The following is a 24748-nucleotide window of genomic DNA, read 5'->3' on the forward strand; positions in this document are numbered from 1 at the left end:
ACTGGAAGCAACAACAAACAGGACGCACAGAATGGCCCCATCCTGGAGTGTGCAAGTACAAACAAAAGTGTCCATGCTGCAAGTTAGCCTAGTGTGTGTACCCGATAAGCATAACGTCAGCACTGCCATACAGGGATAATGAGAATTATGGGGCTTCTGGATGGTGGTGGGGGGGGGGGGGGTTGGTGGTAAGCAAGGGGAGAAGATATCACTTGTGGCAGATCCGCTCTGTCACACCAACCTTTTCCCAAGTAGAAGAGGAATTTGCATAGGGAGACCAAAAATAGGCAATACTTCTGGTGTGGTCTCACAATGGCCCTAACTAAGATGGCTCAGCTGCTGTACGCAAATCCTCTATTAGGTCCACGTGTTACTTACCTATTGCAATTTTTTGAGGAAATTACAAATAGGCTAGACAAGAGAGATGCAGTGGATGGTGTGTATTTAGATTTTCAGAAGTCCTCTGACAAGGTGCCGCACATGAGGCTGCTAAACAAGATAAGAGCTCATGGAATTACGGGAAAGTTACTTATGTGGATAGAGCGTTGGCTGATTGGCAGGAAACAGAGTGGGAATAAAGGGATCCCATTCTGGTTGGCTGCCGGTTACCGGTGGTGTTCCACAGGGGTCCGTGTTGGGGCCGCTTCTTTTTACGCTGTACATCAACAATTTGGATAATGGAATAGATGGCTTTGTTGCTAAGTTTGCTGATGATACAAAGATAGGTGGAGGGGCTGGTAGTGTTGAGGAAACAGAGTCTGCAGAGAGACTTGGATAGATCGGAAGAATGGGCAAAGAAGTGGCAAATGAAATACGATGTTGGAAAGTATATGGTCATGCACTTTGGTAGAAGAAATAAATGGGCAGACTATTATTCAACCAATTTCCCCCGGGATCAATAAAGTATGACTATGACTATTTAAATGGGGAGAGAATTAAAAGTTCTGAGATGCAATGGGACTTGGGAGTCCTCGTGCAGGATGCCCTTAAGGTTAACCTCCAGGTTGAGTTGGTGGTGAAGGCGAATGCAATGTTGGCATTCATTTCTAGAGGAATAGAGTATTGGAGCAAGGATGTGATGTTGAAGCTCTATAAGGCACTGATAAGACCTCACTTGGAGTACTGTGTGCAGTTTTGGGCTCCTTATTTAAGAAAGGATGTGCTGACGTTGGAGGGGGTTCAGAGAAGATTCACTAGAATGATTCTGGGAATGAGAGGGTTAACATATGAGGAATGTTTGACCGCTTTTGGACTGTACTCCTTGGAGTTTAGAAGAATGGCGGGGGGGGGGGGACCTCATAGAAACATTTCAAATGTTGAAAGGCATGGACAGAGTGGATATCGCAAAGTTGTTTCCCATGGTGGGGGAGTCTAGTATGAGAGGGCATGACTTAAGGATTGAAGGGCACCCATTCAGAACAGAGATGCAAAGAAATTTTTTTAGCCAGAGGGTGGTGAATCTGTGGAATTTGTTGCCACAGGTGGCAGTGGAGGTCAAGTCATTGGGTGTATTTAAGGTAGAGATTGATAGGTATCTGAGAAACCAGGGCATCAAAGGTTATGGTGAGAAGGCGGGGGAGTGGGACTAAATGGGAGAATGGATCAGCTCATGATAAAATGGTGGAGCAGACTCGATGGGCTGAATGGCCGACTTCTGCTCCTTTGTCTTATGGTCTTATTTGCCTTCTTAAATGCTTTCTTTACCTGTATATCTGACAAGTATACAAGAACAACCAAGGCTCTTAATACTTCAATATCTTTCAATCTACTATTAATTGAATAATGTGCATTTCTGTATTTCCTATAAAAATGGATAACTTCACATTTATACATATTATATTGCATCTGCCAAGTTTGTGTCCACTCATTCCGTCTGCTAGGGGCCTCCTGGGTCTCTGACACTATTAAAAAGCTACCCAATTATATTTTGTTCCCTCAGGCAAAGCATTAATATGTATTTTGAATTGCTCGGGCGCCAAACATTGATCCCTGTGATACCCAACTAATTACCTCCTGCCAACTTACAAAGACCCATTTATTCCTTTTGTTTTTTGGAAAAGGATTTTTGATCCCATGCCAAAGCATTCCTTCCATATCATATATTTAAACTTTATATACTGACCTCTTGTGGACTGCAAAAGCTTTCTGAAAATTCAAGAACAGCTCATCCATTACCTTTCCCACATCTTTTCTATACAGGTTGAGTACCCCTTCGAAATTCCAAGATCTGAAAACCTCAGAAATGCAAAACTTTTTTTGAACACTGACATAACATCAAAATGGAAAATTCCATAAGGCACTGGGAAGTTACCAGGCAATGCGCAGATCTCTGCGCACCGGACAGATCTGAGAGGTGACCTCACATACGTAATGAACAGAAGTTAATGGAAAAGTAGAAAAACACTGCATCAATCAAAGAATGAAGATCTCAATTATGTACTGAAAGAGTGGATTCGTCAGTGTTGGCGTGAACATATGTTGCTTAACAGTACGCTGATCATGAAACAAGCAAACATCTATTACTACAAACTAAAAAATTGAAGTCAATTATTTCATGCACAAAATTATTAAAAATATTCTATAAAACTACCCCTTCTCCTGTTGTAGTTGTTGTGGAACAGGCAGCTGTTTGAAAGCTAATCGCAGCTCTGGAACCCAGTAATAGATACTGTTATTCAACTCCAACAGTTTGTGGCGGACTCAATTCAATCACATCAGACTGTGTTCCGACTGTAGACTACACACTATGAGCTTCCACCAGCTATACACAAGTTGCACAAATCATGTAAATGGATTGTGTTAGACTTGAGTCCCAGCCCCAAAGTATCTCATTATATACAATGCTTATCAAAAGTAATCATCCTCCTTGGAAGTTTTCATGTTTTATGGATTTACAACATTGAATCACAGTGGATTTAATTTGCTTTTTTTGGCACTGATCGACAGAAAAAGATTCTTTTGTATCAAAGTGAAACCTGATCTCTACAAAGTGATTACATCAATTACAAATATAAAGCACAAAATAATTAATTGCCTAACTATTCACTCCCTTTAATATGACAAACCAAATCATTACTGGTGCAGCCAATTGGTTTTACAAGTCACATAATTAGTTAAATGGAGATCACTGTGCGTAGTCAAGGTGTTTCAATTGATTATAGTAAAAATACACCTGTATCTGGAAGGTTCAACTGCAGGCGAGTCAGTATCCTGGCAAAAACACCATGAAGGAGAACACTCTAAGCAACTATGCAAAAAGGTTATTGAAAAGTACAAGTCAGGAGATGGATACAAGAAAATTTCCAAGTCACTTGGAGTACAGTTAAGTCAATCATCAAGAAATAGAAAGGCACAGCCGTAAATCTGCCTAGAGCAGGTTGTCCTCAAAAACTGATTGACTGTGCAAGAAGGGAACTAGTAAGGGTAGCCACCAAGAGACCTATGACAACTCCGGAGGAGTTACAAGCTTTAGTGGCTGAGATGGGAGAGACTGCCCATACAACAACTGTTGCCCGGGTACTTCACCAGTCACAGCTTTAAGGGAGATTGGCAAACAGAAAGCCACTGTTGAAAATAAACTCACATGAAATCTCGGCTGGAGCTTGCCAGAAGGCATGTGGGAGACACTGAAGACAGTTGAAAAGGTTCTCTGGTCTGATGAAACCAAAACTGAGATTTTTGGCCATCAGACTAAATGCTATGTTTGGTGTAAGCAAACATCGCACATGAAAAACACACCATTCCTACTGTGAAGCATGGTAGTGGCTGCATCATGCTGTGGGGATGTTTCACTGCAGCAGGCCCTGGAAGGCTTGTCAAGGTAGAGGGTAAATTGAATGCAGCAAAATACAGGGAAATCCTAGAGGAAAACCTGATTCAGTCTGCATGAAAATTGCGACTTGGGAGGAGATTTGCTTTCCAGTAAGACGATGACCCGAAGTATAAAGCCAAAGCTATACTGGAATGGCTTAAAAACAAAATTAATGTCCTGGAGTGGCCAAGTCAGAGTCCAGACCTCAATCCAACTGAGAATTTGCGGCTGGACTTACAAAGGGCTGTTCATTCACAATCTCCGTGCAATCTGACAGAGCTTGAGCAGCTTTGTAAAGAAGAATGGGGAAAAATTAGTGTCCAGATGTGCAAAGCTGACAGAGACCTATCGACACAGACTCAAGGCTGTGGTTGCTGCGAAAGGTGCATCTACTAAATACTGACATGAAGGGGGTGAATAATTATGCAATCAATTATTTTGTTTAATAACTGAAATAAATTTAGACTAATTTGTAGAAAATTATTTTCACTCTGATACAAAACTGTCTTTTCTGTTGATCAGTGTTAAAAAAGCTAAATTAAATCCACTGTGATTCAATGTATTAAAACATTAAAACTTCCAAGGGGAAAGTAAATACTTTTTATAGGCACTATTGATGCAAATATTCCAAAATCTGAAATAGAAACACTTCTGGTCCCATGCATTTCGGACATGGGATGCTCAACCTGTAGTTTCACCTTCAAAAGTCTCCAGAAGGTTGTCAAACATGATTTCCCTTCCATAACTCTTAATTCTACAGATATTTTCCCAAGTGCTTGAAACACTGGAGCTCAATTCATCAGTGTGTTGTTTTCAATTTTATCATGATGAACTCAAAATACTACCACCATGTAGGGATCGTGTACTCAGAAAGCTGTCCTTCCTACAACTTCCCAAAAAACAAACTCCCCCAACTGACCCTCATATTATAATTGGAGATGCGTCCCAACTGGCAGCTTTCCTCTTAGCAGTGATGTTGATGTAGGGGTACAGTCTATATGCAAGGAAATTCTGACTGCATTGTAGGCATGAGAAAAGATTGTTTTAATTATCGATGTTAAAGAGATGTTACATTTTTTGAAAAAAGTAATATTGTACAACTATAAATAGAACTGATTGCCTTGTCAGTTTCCTAAGCAAGTCCCTTGGGTGGCTTCCCACTGTGAACTGATAGCTTGCAATCGTGACCTTGGTAAACACATTCGTCATTTCCCATTTTCCACCTCCCATAAGTTCCATACAAGCAAATTTTTATTCCACATCTCAAATGTTTCAATAATAATTTGTGAAATCCATAAGGACAAATTAGCCTTATCCCAACTGTAGTAATGCAGGGTACATTGTAATTGTGTTTGACTGAACAGAAATATCATAACTTCAGTACTCCAGTTTCTAATCTAGTATTATGGTCATTTAGTTCAAAATTCTATTGCCACAGCAAAACCTCTACATAAGCACAGGTAAAAGAAATTCAGCACAACCATTCTTTACAAGTTGCCGAGGTCAAACAAGGTCACCATAAAGCTTTCATTCCATTGCTTTTAGACTTGCCTTTCATAACATCATGCAAGGAATGAAGACAAGCAGCAAGCTGTGTAAAAACTACGTTGTAGTTTGTCTGAAGCAACATTTCAGGATTGGTACCTAAAAGGAAAGAAAAGATGCAGTGTTTAATACCATTATTTTTCATAATTGCCTTTTATGTTAAATGGTAACCTTCCTACAGCCAAAAGCATAAAACTTGATCAGTATTAGCTTGTCATTTACATAGCTATCATGTGGGCTATAGGGAAACAATAATCTCATTTTACCATCTACGTGGCATACACTGAATTATTTCACGCTTCCCAACTTCAGGTATGAAATCATTCAATATGGGTAGACAGATTTAGATGACAGCTGCTCTGACTCACATTACAACAAACAGGCAATTCTTTAGTGAGTCCATTCTTCTGATTTCTCTTCCTGATTTTCCATCCACTATGTGGACATAAAATTTCCCCAACCTAAGCATCTCAGGAATTAGTGCAGGGGCTAGTCAAAAACAATTCATCCAAGTGTGTGATGGCAAATCAAAAAGGTGGTAAAGTAAAGAGTAGAATGTGTGTATGCAGCTAGGCACAACGCAAACTTAAGTTTGTTCACGACATCACCGTTGTTGGCAGAATCTCAGTTGGCAATAAGGAAGTATACAGGAGTGAGATAGTTCGGCTGGTTGAGTGGTATCCCATCAATAACCACACACTCAACATCTGCAAGAGCAAGGAATTGATTCTGGATTTCAAGGAATTGAAGTGGAAGTCAGGTGGACACACACCAATCCTCATTGAGGGTTCTGCAGCTTCGAGTTCCTGGACGTCAGCATCTCAGAGGATCCATTCTGAGTCCAACCCATTGATGCAATCACGAAGAAAACATGCCAGCGGCTCTACAGCAGTTTGATAAGATTTGATATGTTAAAGACACTTGCAATTTTTGCAGATGTACTGGTTGCATCTCAGCAAACTTGGGAGGCTCCAAGCATCGGATGTGATTCAGATTTATTTAGCACGTGTACATCAAAATGTTGGTCTTAACTAATACACCCAAGGATGTGCTGGACACATCCCAAGAGTGGCACCACACATTCCAGCATCAACATAGAATGCTCACCATGCTTCATCACAAAAGACTGTTGAGGATCGTAAACACAAAATAATCTGCAGATGCTGGGGTCAAAGCAACACTCACAACATGCTGGAGGAACTCAGCAGGTTGGGCAGCATCCGTGGAAAAGATCGGTCGACATTTCCACAGATGCTGCCTGACCTGCTGAGTTCCTCCAGCGAGTTGAGACTGTTGAGGATTGTAGGATCAACTAGTTCCATCATCTACCATCTCTACCATCGAGGACATCTTCAAGAGGCAATGCCTAAAAAAGGTGGCAACCATCATTAAAGACATATTCTCTTCATGTTACTACCATTGGGGAAAATCCTGAAAAGCCTCACTCAACATCTTAGGAACAGATTCTTCTGCTCTGCCACCAGATTACTGAATGATTCATGAACCCATGAACACCATCTAGTTACTTGTCTTTTGCAATATTTATTTGTGTAACTTATAGTAATTTGTCTTGCACTGTACTGCTGTTGCAAAACAATAAGATTCATGGCACATGTCACTGATTCTGATTAAGTCTGCTAACAAATATAAATTGGTTGGGTGGAGAAAAAGGTGGCAGATAGTATAATGTGGGAAAATTTTTTGAGTTTGAGCTTATCTACTTTGCTGAGAACAACAGAAAATTATTTAATGTTGTAAGACTATAAAACTGACATTCAGAAAAGAGCAACACACATCAAAGTTGCTGGTGAACGCAGCAGGCCAAGCAGCATCTGTAGGAAGAGGTGCAGTCGACGTTTCAGGCCGAGACACTTCGTCAGGACTAACTGAAGGAAGAGTGAGTAAGGGATTTGAAAGTTGGAGGGGGAGGGGGAGATCCAAAATGATAGGAGAAGACAGGAGGGGGAGGATTAGAGCCAAGAGCTGGACAGGTGATAGGCAAAAGGGGATACGAGAGGATCATGGGACAGGAGGTCCGGGAAGAAAGACGGGGGGGGGACCCAGAGGATGGGCAAGAGGTATATTCAGAGGGACAGAGGGAGAAAGAGAGTGAGAGAAAGAATGTGTGCATAAAAATAAGTAACAGAGTACGAGGGGGAGGTGGGGCCTTAGCGGAAGTTAGAGAAGTCGATGTTCATGCCATCAGGTTGGAGGCTACCCAGACGGAATATAAGGTGTTGTTCCTCCAACCTGAGTGTGGCTTAATCTTTACAGTAGGGGAGGCCGTGGATAGACATGTCAGAATGGGAATGGGATGTGGAATTAAAATGTGTGGCCACTGGGAGATCCTGCTTTCTCTGGCGGACAGAGCGTAGATGTTCAGCAAAGCGGTCTCCCAGTCTTTGCTTTTCTTCAATACCTCTTGAAGATATTCTCGATAGTAGGCAGGATTATGCCCATGATAAAGCTAGCTGAGTCAACAACCCTCTGCAACCTTTTTTGATCCTGTGCATTTAAGCCTCCATACGAGGCTGTGATGCAACTGATCAGATAGATCTCCACCATACATTTATGGAAATCTGGAGGCTTTAGTAACATACCAAATCTTCTCAAACTCCCGATGAACTATTGCTCCTGGCATGCCTTCTTCGTGATTGCATAAAATGCTTGGGCCCAGCACAGATCCTCTGAGATGTGATGCCCTTGAACTTGAAGCTGCTCACCACTTCCACCGATGACCCCTCAGTGAAGAACTGGCATATTCTCCCAACTTTCCCTTCCTGAAGTCTGCAATCAGCTCCTTGGTTCATAGTCATATAAGGATTGCATCAAGCCCTTCAGTCTACCATACCAATTTGGCCATCAAGATCCCAGCAATACTAATCCCACTGTGCCTTAATAAATATTCAAGATATTACTCAAATGCTGTAATATCTCTGACTCCACCCAACTACCCAGGCAATGCATTCCAGATATGAACCATTCTCCATGGGAGAGAGTAAAAAGGAAATTGGCCCTCAGTTTCCCTCTAGAATTCCTGCTCCTGTTCACGGCCTCTAGTTTGAGGCATAGTTGCAACTGTGAAGCTTTCACGATCTGCTTCCCTCATAATTTTGTACATCTCTATCAAATTCCCCTTTAGCCACCACAGAAGAAAAACATTCGCCAATAACTAAAGTGCTTGCAGGTAGCTGTTAGCCAGAGAGAACTACAGTCTACAAATCAATTTGTAAAGTGAATTTGAATTAATCAAGGATAGTCAAAGGAGAGAAAGCAGTTGTCTTTGTTCTTGCCAAGTGCTTGAAGGAGATGGATTTTGTGAGACCATCCTCACAGCCCCCCGTTTTGTGAACTCTGATGAACTGATTCTTGCTCTGGGATAACTTGATCAGAGCAAGTGAATGTGGACACAAGAAGTTTTAGCTAATAACCTACTAAACCATTCTCAGACAAGTAGCTATGTATCATGTAAAGTGGCAGTGTGTGGGTCACCTGGTTTGAACCTAAGTTGATAAAAACAAAGGCATGATGCTGAGGGCAGAGACAATCCTGTTTGTAGCTCGAGACCAGAGCCAATAAGGTGACCTGTCGGTCAGGTGACCCTGAGTCAGTGGGATGGTGATGCATCATTTGAATCGATAAGGCACACGACAAGAGTTCGGATCATCAAATGCAAAAGAGCGACAACTCTCCAGAGACCAACCATTGCAGATGTGGTATGCCCCACGGAGACTTGGACATCGGACTGGGACTATGAAGAAAACATGGCCAGCGCAAACTCCTTTCCCGGTATTCACATTTTCTGTTCTTTGACTGTTCATGGGGGTTCAGGAAAACTTCGTAGGTGTGCACACAGGTAGTTAGTTTGTGAACCCATAAGCTTTTTATTTAAGACAACAAAGGTTACTTGTTGGTAAATACAGATTCTCTCCATGCCTCTCTGATCATTATTATTATTAAGGGAATACTTCCCTATAACAGAATATAATGGTCGATGTCCATAACACACCAGCAGTTCTTTATGCCATGGACCAACACCATTATGCAAGGAGTCCATGCACCTCAAGTTGGGAACTCCTGCTCTACACCTTCTGCAATTCAATTACATCCTTCCAATAATTTGGTGATGAGAACTACACAGATTACTTTGAAAATAGGCCAACTAATGTTTATAAAGTTGTCTCAATCTCCTTATATTGGTTAACATTATGTAACTTCTTGATGATAATGGCACTTCATATCAATGGTGGGTAGATAGACTCCATCCCCAAAATGTAATTTTCTGGCACATCAACTAAACAGGGTAGAAATGGGAAAACCTGTAGTAAAAGTACAACTCAGGTCTCATTTGAAAAATGTTTATCTGACCTCAGCAGTGATGTTGTCACTGTCAGTTACTCAGATAAAAAAGCTATCCCAAGGAAGTATGAGCAGAGTGAGCCTATGTTCTCTGGTGTTTAGAAATGAAAGGTTATTTATTTGAAAGGGGTTTGACTAGGTAGATACTGAAAAGATTTACCTTTTTATGAGAATCTAGAATTAGGCAGGCTCAGAGACCAGGCGTCGCTGTCAAAGAAGATTGAAGGGAGGATTCTTTTTAATTTGCAAATCTTTAGAATTCCCTACCAGACAGAGCATGGGTGTTGAATCAAGCAATATATTCAAAAGCAAGAGATTTTTGGCTATTAGAGATTACAGATCCAACAGGAAAGTAAAGTCCAACCAAAGATCAGATGAGCACAGGGTTTTATTGAATGGTGGAACAAAATCAAGAATTCAAGCATCATTAGACTATGAATAATTGTTTTGCCGCACAATATATTTCAAATCATTTTCTGTGTTTAATTTCTACACTATTATATATTCTATTTACAGCTAAATTTCCCTTCTAATGACTCAGGCCAGAGATTAATTAACTCATTGCTCTTGTTACTCCCCTGCATTCCACGTGTACATACTCTGTCAGTTCTCTTGGCTTGCTATACCTAAATAAATAAATAGAGGTACATCTAACCAGCCATGAAAGCAAATTGTAGGATGGATCTTTTCAGAAACGTACATGGCAAGTTTTGTATTGAGCTTAAATGACAAAACAAGGATGCTGTTCTGTGAACTTACTTGGCAAGGCAAGAAGGTTTATGTAAATTTGCAGCTTTTCAAAGATAGCAGTAATCTTTTGCATGTCACACCGCAGTTCAGTGTTCTGTTCTCGTAAATTAGTAGTGCAGAGTGAGTATTCACATTCCTCTTCCAAACTACCAGTTCAGAAAAACAAAAAAATGTTTATCAGCATCCAAGTCAAATTACTTATTTCATAAAACATTTCTGAATAGACTATTTGAGATATTTCTACAAAACTAAGATTTTCTTTTTAGATAATTTCACTGACACAATGGAGGGAGTATGTGTATGCAGATGAAAAATGCATGCACAATTAAAGAGTTTTAGCAACAGAACATATGGTATTTGTAACTTGAAGTGAACAAGGTTCACAAATCCCATGGTGAAAGGTAGAATGGGGATTCTAAAAATAAGTGAGAAGGAATCCACTCAGAAAAATCTATTGCAAATTATAAATTTTAATTAGCTTGATAGTGCTGTACTTAAATAAATATTTGGTGATGGTGCAGCTTTGCACCTAAATTCTGGGTATATATCTGCATCATCCAAATTTTCAGTTGATTAATAAAGATAGGATCAGAATCAAAACATTTCAGCTTCTACAAGTGTATGAATGATTTTGATTAAAAATCTTTTTGACAAAGTTACAATCTGTTAATCAAAGTCACCCAACTATTTTAAACCTACATATAGCTCTGGTCTCCAGTGAACCTCTTTCAATAAGAAGTCACCTTTCAAGTTCAATGGGTGGGAAAAAAACTTGCCTTTTTCATTTTTCTCTGCTGTATGGTGCTACTGGACCATTCATTAAGCGACAAGTTCTAAACCCTGAGGAACTTGATTTTAAGTAACTAAGCAACTCATTAAGTTTTCGAAACCAAAATAAACTAATGTCAGAAACTGAGAAATAAAACTACAGGAGTATCATGAAAACAGCAGTATAGAACAGTACAACACTGGAAAGGCCATTGGGCCCACAATATTGTGCCAGCCTTGATGCTAATTTATACTAAATATCTTTCTCTTATGTATCATGCATATCCCTCCATTTCATTCATATTCATGCATCTGCCGATCTAAAAGCCACAACACCAATCTTCCCGTTTTGAACACTATGCCTGACACTTAACCCTGTGTAAAAAAAAATGCCTTTCATATTGTCTTTAAATTTCTCCATCTAAACTTCAAAGCACGTCCTTTAGTGTTTGATATTTCTACCCTGAGGAAAAGGTTCTGATGTCTACCTTATCCATGCCTCTCAATTTTCAAAGCCTCTTTCAGGTCTCCCCTCAGCCTCCAATGATCTGGGGAGAACAACCCAAGTTGGTCAAACCTCTCCTTAAAGCACTTGCCTTCTAATCTAGGCAGCATTCTGGTAACCTTTCAGCATCCTCTCCTGTCTCGACATCCTTCCTATAAGGGGGCAAACAGAACTGCATGCAATACTCCATGCAACGTGGTCTGACTAAAGTTTTACATAACTTGATAGCGGCTATATTTCATAAGGAGTTTGAGGAGAAATGGTGCGTCACCAAAGGCACTAGCAAATTTCTACTGATGTAACATGGAGAGCATTCCAACTGGTTGTATAACCATCTGGTATGGAGGGGCCACTGCACGAGATTGGAATAAGCTGCAGAAAGTTGTAAACTCAGTTAGCTTCATCATGAGCACTGGCCTCCCCAGCATGCCTACCATTGGAGGCAAGCTTTCCTAAGCCTTCTTGAATTTAATTTGAATTGGATTGACTTTATTCTTTACATCCTTCACATACTTGAGGAGTAAAAAACTTTACATTTCTGTCTGAATGTGCAATGTGCAAATTATAGTAATTTGTAATAAATTGTAAGTACAGTAAGATATACAATAGAACAGTCAATATAGCTTAGAAATACAAGTGTATCAGCGTCAATTAAGCAGTCTGATCGCCTGGTGGAAGAAGCTGTCCCGTAGCCTGTTGGTCTTGGCTTTAATGCTGCGGTACCGTTTCCGGGATGGTAGTGGCTGGAACAGTTTGTGGTTGGGGTGTCTTGGGTCCCCAATGATCCTTCGGGCCCTTTTTATGCACCTGTGGCTGTAAATGTACTGAATACTGGGAAGTTCACATCCACGGATGCGCTGGGCTATCCGCACCACTCTTTGCAGACCCCTGCAATTGAGAGAAGTACAGTTCCCATACGAGGCAGGGATAATTGAGCCAGTCAGGATGCTCTCAATTGTGCCCCTGTAGAAAGTCCTTAGGATTTGGGGACTCATGCCAAACCTTTTCAACCGTCTGAGGTGAAAGAGGCGCTGTTGTGTATTTTTCACCACACAGCCAGTATGTACAGACCAAGTGAGGTCCTCAGTGATGTATATACTGAGGAGCTTGAAGATGTTCACCCCCTCAACACCAGATCCGCTGACGTCAATAGGGGTTAGCCTGTCTCCATTCCTGTGTCAGGGTAATGACTTCATCTCTGTAGGTGGCCTCATTATTATTTGAGATAAGGCCAATCAATGTAGTTTCATGTGCAAATTAATTAGCAGATTGGAGCTGTGGGTGGCAACAAAGTCATGAGTGTACAGAGAGTAAAGGAGGGGGCTTTTGTCACAGCCCTGGAACACTCCTGTGTTGAGGGTCAAAGGTGAGAGAGCCCACTCTTACCACCTGCTGGTGATCCGACAGAATGTCCAGGATCCAGCTGCACAAGGCAGGGTGAAGGCAAAGGTCTCTGAGCTTCTTGTCAAGCCTGGAGGGAATCATGGTGTTGACAAGCCTGGAGGGAATTATGGTGTTGAATGCTGAACTGTAGTCCAAGAACAACATTCTCACATAAACATCCCTCCTCTCCAGGTATGCAAGGATAGTGTGTAGAGCTGCAGTTATTGTGAAATCTGTCGATCAGTTCTGTTGGTAGACGAATTGTAGAGGTTCAGTGTGGGCAGCAGCATGCTGCAGGTGTAGTCCTTGACCATCCTCTCAAAGCATTTGCTTATTATTGAGGTGAGTGCAACAGGATGATAGTCGTTCAGCCATGTTACCTTGGTCTTTTAAGGTACAGGGCTAATGGTGGATATTTTGAAGCACTGGGAGAGGGAGAGATTAAAAATGTCTGTAAACACACCAGCCAGTTGTGCTGTGCACACTCTGAGTACCCGCCCTGGGATGCCGTCCAGTTCCGCAGCCTTGCGGCTGTTCACTTGTTGGAAACACCTGCATACTTCAGCCTCAGAGATGACCAAGGTGCAGGTCGCATCAGCGGCTCTTCTCGGGGGCTCAGTGTTGGTGATATCGAACCAAGCGTAAAAAAAGATTTAGCTCATCTGGGAGAGGCAGCAATATTGGCAGTACCGCTGCATTTAGCTTTAGCATTTAGCAGACCGTGCCATAAGCTGCGTGTGTTGTTGGTGGAGAGTTGTGTCTGGATCTTGTCCCTATACTGTCGTTTCACTGCCTTGATGACTTTGCGTAGATCGTAGTTGCATTTCTTGAGTTCCCGGTGGTTACTGGCGGTAAAAGTTCTGTCTCGTGCGCTGACTGCAGTGTGAACGGAACTGTTGACCCAGTGTTTCTGGTTTGGATAACCTTGACCAATTATTGGGGGACAACGTTCTCGATGCACTTCCGGATGAAGCTCGTGACCCCTTCCATGAACCCGGAGACATCCTCATCACAAAAGACATTCTAGTTGACATCATCAAAGCAGTCCTGTAGCATGAAGACTGACTGGTCGGAGCAACAGTGGACAATTTTAACAATGGCCACCTCTTGTTTCACCTTCTGCCTGTACACAGGCAGAAGCAGGATGGAGGAGTGGTCAGACTTCCCAAACAGTGGACAGAGCAATGCTTTGTAAGCCTTGCGGAAGGGAGAGTAGCAGTAGTAGAGTACGCCATCTTCCTGTGTGCTCACTTGGATGTGAGACACTCGATTAAAATCTCCAGCAACGATGAAAGCAGCCTCTGGGTGTACAGTCTCCAGGGTGCTGATGGTCTTGCACAGTTCCTTGAGAGCCAGATCAGTTTCAGCCTGTGGCAGAATATATACAGCTGTAATGATAATAGCTGTGAAATCTCTAGGTAGCCGGAGATGTTCACACAGCAGCACAAGGTACACTAGATCTGGGGAACTAAAGGATTTGAGGACATGCACACCAAGCATTATTGACCATGAAGAATACCCCACCTCCTTTACTCCTCCCAGAGAGGTTTTTAAGACATATCCGCCTGGAATAGGGAGAACCCTGAGGGCTTGACGGTGTGATCCAGTATCTCCTTCATCAACCAGGTCTCCACGAAGCACAAAGCGTTCCTTCGTTTCCCGCTAGTGGCTCAGTTCACGCAGCTTGTTGTCCAAGGACTGAACATTAGCCAGGAATATGCTAGTGAGTGGCGCGTTCTTCTTTGCCACGTTATCTACTTGTACAGCCACGTGCAGTGAACTATAGACCTGGACTCCTAGATTCAACTGCATCTCAATGCCATTAAGATGTCTACCATTAATTGCATACTTTTTCCTTTCATTTGACCTGCCAAAGTACAACACCTCAATTGCCCAGATTAAACACCAACTGCCATTTCTCTACTCATGTCTGAACTGATCTACATTCTAATGTACACTTTGATTGCTCCTTACACTGTCCACAACTCCATCATTCTTGATGTCATCTGCTAACTTGCTAATACACCTGTTTTTATCCAAATCACACCAGTCCTGTGGAACACAACTGGTTAAAGACTTCTAACCAGAATAATAACTTCCCATCCTTACTAGGTTTTCCGTGGGCAAGCCAAATCTGAATCCAAACTTACCATTCACCCTTAATCCCATGCATATTTATCTCCTGAATCAACCTGCCACGAGGGGTCTTTTAAAATATCTTAGTAATGTCCATGTAGGTAATAGCCAATGCCTTACCCTCATCAAGCTCCTTTATTACCTCCTCAAAAAGACTCGATTAAGTTCGTAACTTCTTACATTTTATCCCCAAGTGACTCCAAAGCCACTTACTTACATGATTGATACTCAACTGGCTCCAAAGTTTAAGAACAACTGAAGATGGACAACTAACAATGACATTGTCAGTCAATACCAAGTTCAATTATCTTCCCCATTCAAATAAATCGGAGACTATCAAGCTTGTGGAGAAAAAAAAATATGGAAGTTTTTACAGGAAGTTATTAACCATCCATGTGAAATGTACAAATCAAATATGAATAGATAATTTGGACATATCAATTTCAAAAGTAAATCATGAACAGCATGATTTTTTTGTTAAATTTGATTCAGAAAAGGGAAAAAAATAATAGTATCTAATTAACACACACACACACACAAAATGCTGGAGACGATCATCCACCAGAACCTCATTGGAATTCATTAGTCAAGCATGTCATTTAATAAATAAATGGAAGTAGGTATTCACATAGAACAGTCCTAAACAAAAAAAAAAAATCAATTTGGCTGTCTGGTTGTCCTACAATCATGTCCATGGATAACTGAAGAAAAAGTCAGTATGACTTGCACACCAGAAAAATTTTGAAGCAAGAAGCTTGAAACAGAAACACTGTATTAGCTTGCACAGAAAGCCTTTCATTCTGTTAGTTACAAACTACAAGAATCAACTGAGCTCACCTTTTTAATTGATACGGTAGAATTTTCTTTAGAAAACAAACATAAGTAGTAAAGATGTCTGAAAATGGTTTAAGTTTCACAGCAGTTTCCTACGATAAAAAATTAGGGAAAAGGAGTATTCGCAGTGGTATATACAATTCACGGTAATGAATTTTAAGAAGGATTAATATCTATATAAAAGCCATCTTTAATAAACTTACCAGTGTAGTAACACTTTCTTCAGTAATACTTTCAAATAAGTGCAACATTCCTTCCTCTAGTGGACGAACGTATGAGGCATTTTCATGCAGGTATTCAGAAAACTAAAGAAAAAATAATAGTTTGTATATGATTCTTTTAAAAAAGGTACCATTTTATTTGGAATGCTGCAAAACATTCTAAGGCTTCATAGAAAAAGCAGACGTAGTTTTTATTATCAGATTACTGAAACAGAAATCCAAATACCAGGACTAACTAGTTTGCTCACTGCAGTACTAATTGAACATTAGGGTTAAATGGACTATTCTGCTCGTTCTTAATTTTCTTGAAGAATTTAGGAATACAGAGATTAAGTAAATTTGGATCCTTGGTCCCTAAAAAAACAAAATTTTCCTTCACGGGGGTTTGTGTCATAGGCCTGGCTCATTAAAGAGCAGTTAGTAGAGCGTGACTGGTTTAGTTCACCAACTGCTTCACTTTTGCATTATCATGACAGCACAAGTAAAACTACCTGTAGATCTCATTAATAATGGTATGCATATCAATATAACTGCAAACAAATTCAGATTCTATTTTCACAAATTTGCTAGGGAAAGTAATAGTCACAGGATATCAAGTTAAATCTTTTTATTTATACTTGAATTTTATTTGTGGAAGTAAGGTTTCAAGAGATACAAGATGTAAATTTTTATTCAGCTCACCTCTCCCTCTCCCCAATCATTACCATGTAGAAGTTCAGAACTCTTGCAAAAAACAGAAGGTAATAGAGAAGGATAGACTGTTTCTCTCCTTTTCTCTAAATTGCCAGGGTGAATTTGTTTGACTTATCTGGCAACTTACAGACTTCTTTCGGTTCTCTCCTATTTATCCTCAGGGCTGGTCCACAAACATGGGATTTAAAATAGTTTCAGGGTGTATGGGGTGTCCAGGAAGGGATGGTATCTCTGGTGAAGGGGCTTGTCATGTCCAATCCAGGATAGCTGACTCAACTTTGGTCCCCAGTGGACACTCAGCTTTCACCTGTGGCTCTAAGTAGCTGTCTGTATGTGATGGTAGCCTCATCCCAGACACCACTTTGACAGGTGGGCTAAACCAGGAGAGGCTGGCTGGTGGCTTCACACCCCAGTGAGATAGGGACATGCCTGTCCTAGCATGCAAAGTCAGCTCTAGCAGACTGGGTGGATGAGATCTACAGTGAGATCCAACGGCCAGGAACGCAGAACTGCAACACACTGGAGAGTGAAAGGCATGACAAGGCACAGAAGACATCATGGTCATCCACTGCAACCAAGGAAGACCACAGTTTGCAACACTTGTTCATACCACTGGACCTATATTTCTGAGATCAGGGGAGTAGAACTACCCCAATGCAATGGCTTTTCCATTTCAATAACTCTCCCACACAGGTTTCCCATCATTGTCAGAAACTATAGACAACCAACACATAAGCCATCAATTTTTAAATTATTTACTTGGTTTAGAAATCATCCTGTGGTCTTGCCTCTCCATTTCTATGTAACCTTACATGTGCCTGTGTTCACTTTCAGCAATCTAAGTATCTGCAGTTTTAACTGCTGCATCGTTGGTGGCTGTGTCATAAATTCTCAAGGCCTTAAGGCTCCCTCCATGCCTTTATCTTCCTCTTCTTAAAATCTCAGCTGTCTCCTCCTTATTTAGATCAGAAGCAATTTCCATTTCATTTTGTTTCTATCAAGTGCCTTGGACTATTATATTACATTTTAAAAAGGCATCTGCAAATACCCTCTGTTGCCACACAAAAAGTGTACCTTTTGGTTCAAAGGCGAAATGGTATCCATTGCAGAATCTATGGGGTAGATCTGAATTCTTTGTTCTGTATAGGTATGAAAGTTCAGCAGCGCTCCCACCAAATCTTGACAAAAAGCTAGTGCTTGCCCGCTCACATCACGAGCTTTTAACTGAAATACAAGTCAGTTTTACATGCCATATAATTAGTTTTATATTTCAGCAGATTTTTCTATTCTATTGCTTCCACCATTATCCAATCCAACCACAATTCACAAGTTAACTCATCACAGAACTGATATGAATACAAAGATGTATTGAAATTTAGAGTTGTCAATTCCATCTGGATGGAGACACATGATGTTTCAATATACAACATCTGGTTTGTGCATAGTTAAACTCAGCACTAATAAGTAATTTGATGTGAGATACTTTGAGAAACTTGACAAAAAAAACCATTTAAAACTATTAGAACTGCTACGTTAATTTGGGATCAAGTCAAAATGAAACTTCAAAATATAACATAATGATAACATCACCAAAAAACAGGAACATATGCAAATACTGTTGAATACATCTTTAATTTCTACATATTTAGGAACCAAACAAGTTTATTTTCTCAAGTAAAAGAAAAGCTAGACAAATATGTTTCTCCCGAACATGGAGGCCTCGTCTTCAGTAATAGAGCTTCCTTCACATGCATCATCTACATAAAAATGTTGGTTGCTATGTTACAATGTGTTGCTGTACAAGCATTAGATAAACTTCCAGTTTAAATTTTAAACTTCACAGCCATAATGACAATAGGAGTCACGAAAACCTTTACGTCTTAACAATGGTTCCAGAACGAACAAATTAAAGTATCAATCTGAAATGAGAAATATCACAGCCTTGAGATAACTAAAACACTGAATACTCAGTACAGCACTTTATACACTGTTATTTCAGATCCACAGAAATGCAATAACCAACTTGCGCAAACCACAAATGTGAAAAAAGGCAAGTTCAAACATTAAGCAACATCATATTTAACTAATTTATTTATTTATTTATTGGCATACAGCAGATTAGGTCCTTCCAGCCCCTCAAGCCACGCTGCCCACAAACCCCCAACCTAACCCTAGCTTAATCAAGGGACAATCCACACTGATCAATTACCCCACCAACTGGTATATCTTTTGGAATGTGGGAGGAAACGGGAGCTCCCAGAGGAAAACTTACAAAAAACTTAGAAACTTCTTACAGGCAGTGGCAGGAATAGTCCAGATAATAGTTGTAATAACAGTAGCTTGGAATAAGTTACTTACTCAGATGTTCAAATTACAGGGATATTTTTTCCTATAGGTCACTTAGCAGCCACCAGATCACATAATATGGATAGTTTCGAGCACGAAAGAGGGAATCCTGTAATGTCGGGGTGGATCTTTCATATCTGATACAAAAATTAAATCTTCTTCTTCTCTTACAGAAATAAGAGCACATCCAGTGTTCTTTCTGACAGGCTATTTTACTCCCTTATAATTGATTTGTGCTCAAATCTGAGAAATAAAATTTGAACTCGGTGTCTGAACTCATGCACTCAAGGATATTTCTACATCCAAACAATTAAGTTATAACAATTCGTGAATGTGTCACAATTCTGAAAGCTTGTGTTTTGTTTTTTAAATCTCTGAAAAATAATCTTGAATGTTATAGTTTACCTTTATAAATCTCCTTTACACATCACTTATGGAATTAATGCAGTTATTTCCAAGTACGTGCAAAACACTCATTGGTTTTATTCTGCACATCTGACTTCAATGAAGCATATTTTTTTGGCTAAGCAAAAGGAAACAGATGCTTAAAACCACATTGACTGGGATTACCAATTTAGCTCTAGCCCACTGGACTGAAATGTCAGCTTTATGTTATCAGTGCATAATATTGACAGTCATGAAATAATATGTTTATTTTAACACTAAAAAGGAAACTTACTGAACAGCAATGGTTAAATATAATTTACCAATTCAAATACTGGTCATGAAACATGCTTTGGAGTTCTATTTCATAGTTTAAAATGAAAAAAGCCGAAGGATGAATTATTATACTATTACCTTGCTTTGCAGTATACTCAGAGTGCCAATTTATTATAGCTCTGTTGATATTTTAAATGAACATCTGAAGCTGTGTGCTGTTATGATGTGAATTTTGTGTTAGTTCCTTCCCTTCATGCACAATTGCCTGTCTTCTGTTGATGTGCTGCCAGTAATGAGTGTCCCACAGCTCACTGATGTTACAGGCCATGGCAAATAGTGTGGCTACTTGGTACAGGCAGCTCATTGCTAGGCACTAGCACCATTTGCTCCATGTGTAAGTAGATCACCCATATAATACAGCTGATGTGAGAGAAAGAGCCATCTTCTTTTCTCAACTGAGATTATAGAGGCATCTGAGCTAGCAAACTGAGAAAGAACAGCTTCCACTGTATTGAACATATGGCGATGAAAAAGACCAATTAACACATCGAACAGGTGCGGTCAGTTCATAACAATGGCTTCACTCATCTTACTGGCCATAGTACAACACCTCAGAGGCAGCCTCGCCACAGAGCTGTGGGATGATTTACTGCTTGACTCACACCAGATTCCCAGTACATTAGCTCATAGCAAAGCAGGGGCAGGGGCTCACACAAAGTTTCCAGCTCAGCAGTGGGGCCAGCAGAAATACACAACAGTCCTGAACAGAGATAGATTCCTATCTTATGATAACCCCTTTTAGTGCTGAATTCCTTAGCATTCTTAATCCACAAAAAGCATCCTGAGAGGTAAGCAAAGTACTTCTGTATTCTCATTTAAACTTGAGTGTGCAAACACATGAACCATACCGTTATTCAAGAATGAAAAATAATTACATGTTCATAACATCAGCCTCCTAATTAAATTTGGAACAACCAAAAGAGCTGAACAGCATTTTCATGCACTGAACTTAAAACTAGGATAATTTCAAAACTTCGATCAAAATTAATCAGACTGTCTCAAAAATAGATTTGAGACAGCTGTATTATATTTATTCACAGAACTGAATGTAATTACTAGCTTTCACTGGTTAGAAGTCTATGATGAGTGCCCTTTGGCAGGATTCTATATTGGGATCTGTACCATTTGTGATATAAATGACTTGGGTGAAATATATGGCCAGTGGGTTAGTACGTTTACAGATGACACAAAGACTGGTAGTATTGTAAATAATGTAGAAACTTGCCAAGGATATAGTGGGATGTAGATCAGATGCAGACACGGGCAGAGAAATAGCAGGTGAAGTTTAGTTCCAGGCAAGTGTGTAGCGTTGCGCTTTGTGAGACCAAATGTAAAGGGGAAGTACAGAGCTACAGGCAGGATCCTTAACAGCACTGACATTGAGGGATAAAAGTCTAAAGCTCCCTGAAAGTGGCTGCAAAAGAATTGAAAAGCTGATAATCAAGGAATTGAGTTCAAGACTAACATTCTGGTTGCCCCACTACAGGAAGGGTACGGAAGCTCTGAGAAGTTGCTGACGAGATTTTCAAAATCCTGCCTGGATTAAAGGGCAGATTCTAAGGCCAAACTAGGGTTGTTTTTCTGGAATAGTGGAAACTGAGGAGAGACCTCAGAGAAGTCTCTGAAATTATCAGAGGCTTAAATAGAGTAGACAGTCAGTAACTTTCTCCCAGAGTCAAAATGTCTAAAACTATTGGTATTCAAAGAGACGTGCAGGTTAATTAAAAAAGAGTAGTAGGTACCTAGAATGCACTGTCGGAGGGTAATGGTGGAGAAAGGTATGACAAAGATGCTTAACATGGTCTTAGACAGGCACATGGATAGGATATTGTCCATGTGCAGACAAGGATTTATGTAATTAGGTATTAGTCACTTAATTAGTTCAGCACAACTTGGGCCAAAGGGCCTGTTTCTGAGCTGTACTGTTCTGTTCGAGGTTCTAACTTTGAACAGTACTGAAGAACAGTTGTAAGGTCCACACCAAAAGATTTTTCCTGTATTCAAAAGGTTAAAGTCTGTGAAATATTTCCCTATATCAACTCCTTGATTACATACCTGATGCCTCCTATCATGAATGGGTACATCCAATGTGTAGTACTCTGCAAGCCCTATTTAGGAATTATATTAAAATTAATACATTTCAAGCAATTAGAAATACTTTGGAAAAAATGTGCATACACTACCAATTTCTGTCTTCATGCCTTGTAGTCTAAATGAGCAATATGAAGTTAGAACAGCTAACAAAACTGAATTCATCCATTATGAGAGATAATGAAGCAAAACCTATTGCCCTCATGCAAGTCTTCACAAAATGTCCACTACATCTCTGGTACACCCAGAATATAGTTTTAGTATATTCATGTGCTCTTAATAGATTATGCAAAATCACTTGGTGCTTAAAACTGGTAGAATCTTAAAAGTTAGAATGATTCCGTTTACTTCCCCCCTCCACCCCACCTTCAGGTCCCAATAAAATGACTTAGTGATATACAGAATAGATGTAATACTCAGTTATTTGTTTGTTTGTGATCGAGACCTACGAGGTGTGATTGGTAAGTTCATAGCCTAAGGTAGAAGGAGCCAATGTTAGAAAACCTATCACATTTATTTTTCAACATAGTCCCCTCCTACATTTACACACTTAGTCCAGCGGTCCTGGAGCATACGGATCTTGGACCTCCAGAAGTGGTCCACAGCAGGGGTGATTGATAAGTTCATGGCTTAAGGTAGAAGGAGATCAGTTATACAGCTCTCGTTACATGCACATTCAGTTCAACTCTGAGTGATTATGCAGAAAGTTTGAAGTTAATAACTCATCAGGGGTTATTGATAAGTTCGTGGCCTAAGGTAGAAGGAGATGAATTGTTAACTTCAAACTTTCTACATAATCACTTAGAGTTGAACTGTATATGCATGTGACGAGAGCTGTATAACTCATCCCCTTCTACCTTAGGCCACGAACTTATCAATCACCCCTGCTGTGGACACTTTCTGGAGGCAAGATCCGTATGCTCTAAGACCGCTGGACTAAGTGTGTAAATGTAGGAGGAGACTATGTTGAAAAATAAATGTGCTAGGTTTTCTAAAATTGAGTCCTTCTACCTGAGGCCATGAACTTATCAATCACCCCTCGTAAGTGTACAGATTTTCATATGAAATTTCATTACTGAAATAATGTGCATTAAGACTGCAATCACAAGATAGAGACGTACTTGTATCATTGAAAGGTAACTTTTCTTGAATGATGTTTGTTGACTGGTCTAATCGCCTGCTTAGGTCAGCATGTACATTTTTTAGTTGTTGTTGGCTACATTTAAAAACAAAGAAATTAACATGGTTCAACTGATGTGCTATACCACAAAGATTTAAGCATTAACAAAACAAAAATAAATAATGGCTTGTCTTACCATTCTTCTGCTCGGAGTCTACAGTCTTTAGCTTCTCTTTCCAATGAGTGCGACTTGACCTGACAAATTATTCCAAGACAAATCTTTTGAATTCTATACATGCACATACCGATGGTCGTCCAAATTCCTTACTCAATGCCATTGTAAATTTACTTTCGTCAAGCCAACGGCTTAGTGTTTTCACAAAGTCTCATCTTGGTACAATAAATTACCACATCTTTAACCTGGCTTTGTTACCCCCATATCCTTGAAAGTGTTATCACACTGGCAAAAAAAACCATCTTTCCTAAAACTCCATTCTTGAATATCACAGGTCACATTTGCAACCTTCCCAGACTGGTGAAATGGCACAGAAGATGTATGATTTTTATCTAATTGTCTCTCCTCTATGGACCATAACCATTTCTTCCAACCCATTTTGAAATCTCCACTGGTGACAATTCAAGTAGACAATCCTTACCAAGTTCCAATCATAGTTAAAATTTCCAGTGACAACTTCTTTTCCTTCCCTCAAAATGTTTACCCTGGCCACCTCCTTTTCATCTATGTGCAGCTCATTTGGGGTTGGGGGTGTGGAAAAACAAAAACATCAGATTTGACCCCAATAGTACCAAAATCTCTTTCCAGCACATCGCCCAAGCCTCAACAACACTGATGCAGAAAAATTGCTGGCAAACAACCAGACTTGGATGAGTTGAAATTTCCTCCAGTCAAGCAACAGGCAGACAACAACCTCTGTATTCAACTGCACAAAACGTTTTTCATCTTTTGCAACATTTTCATAACCATTATCTCCAGTTTTCCTGCATCCATGCAACTTATTCAGCTCCACATTCAACAACTAACTCTACTACAAAAACCCTTCACTTTTATCTACTGCTTCCACTCCATAGTTATGTTTGTGGACTAGTAATCCTGATGATTTTTCTAATTACATACCTGGAGACAAGTTCTAGTTGTACTGCAGCTAGGTAAATTAAACTCCATTAATTAAGTAAATCTGAAATTAATAATCATCAGGAGATTATGATGACCGGAGCATGGGTTTTAGTGGACAAGCAAGTCTACTTGGTAGCACTGTCAATGACATCCATTTTGCTGACAATGTGACTGCAGATGGTTGGGTGATAATTAGCTGATTTGAATGTGTCCTGTTTTTGTGAAAGAAACAATTCTCCAAGTTATTGGTAGTTTCCAGCATTGGTAACTCTCAGAGAACAAATTCATTCTTAAAAAGTACAAGCTCTTTAAAAAGGGCAGGGTAAGAATT

General features: G+C 40.1%; 1 protein-coding gene across 3 annotated transcripts in view; it reads right to left on the minus strand.

Moving 5' to 3' along the window:
• ppp1r21 (protein phosphatase 1, regulatory subunit 21) overlaps positions 1-24748 on the minus strand; it is an 84552-nt gene that overhangs the window by 30448 nt on the left and 29356 nt on the right. For 2 of the 3 annotated variants that reach the window (XM_063055624.1, XM_063055622.1), the window contains exons 6-13: positions 23479-23537; positions 23284-23378; positions 22127-22179; positions 18080-18229; positions 16295-16396; positions 16095-16183; positions 10475-10611; positions 5363-5455 (exon numbers count right to left, since the gene is read on the minus strand). In XM_063055624.1, the coding sequence (XP_062911694.1) occupies positions 5363-5455; positions 10475-10611; positions 16095-16183; positions 16295-16396; positions 18080-18229; positions 22127-22179; positions 23284-23378; positions 23479-23537 (778 nt within the window). The remainder of the gene's footprint in view (positions 1-5362; positions 5456-10474; positions 10612-16094; positions 16184-16294; positions 16397-18079; positions 18230-22126; positions 22180-23283; positions 23379-23478; positions 23538-24748) is intronic. The other variant, XM_063055625.1, reaches the window with a different exon arrangement.

The sequence above is a fragment of the Mobula hypostoma genome, chromosome 8 (genome assembly GCF_963921235.1).
Source record: "Mobula hypostoma chromosome 8, sMobHyp1.1, whole genome shotgun sequence".
NCBI lineage: Eukaryota > Metazoa > Chordata > Chondrichthyes > Myliobatiformes > Myliobatidae > Mobula > Mobula hypostoma.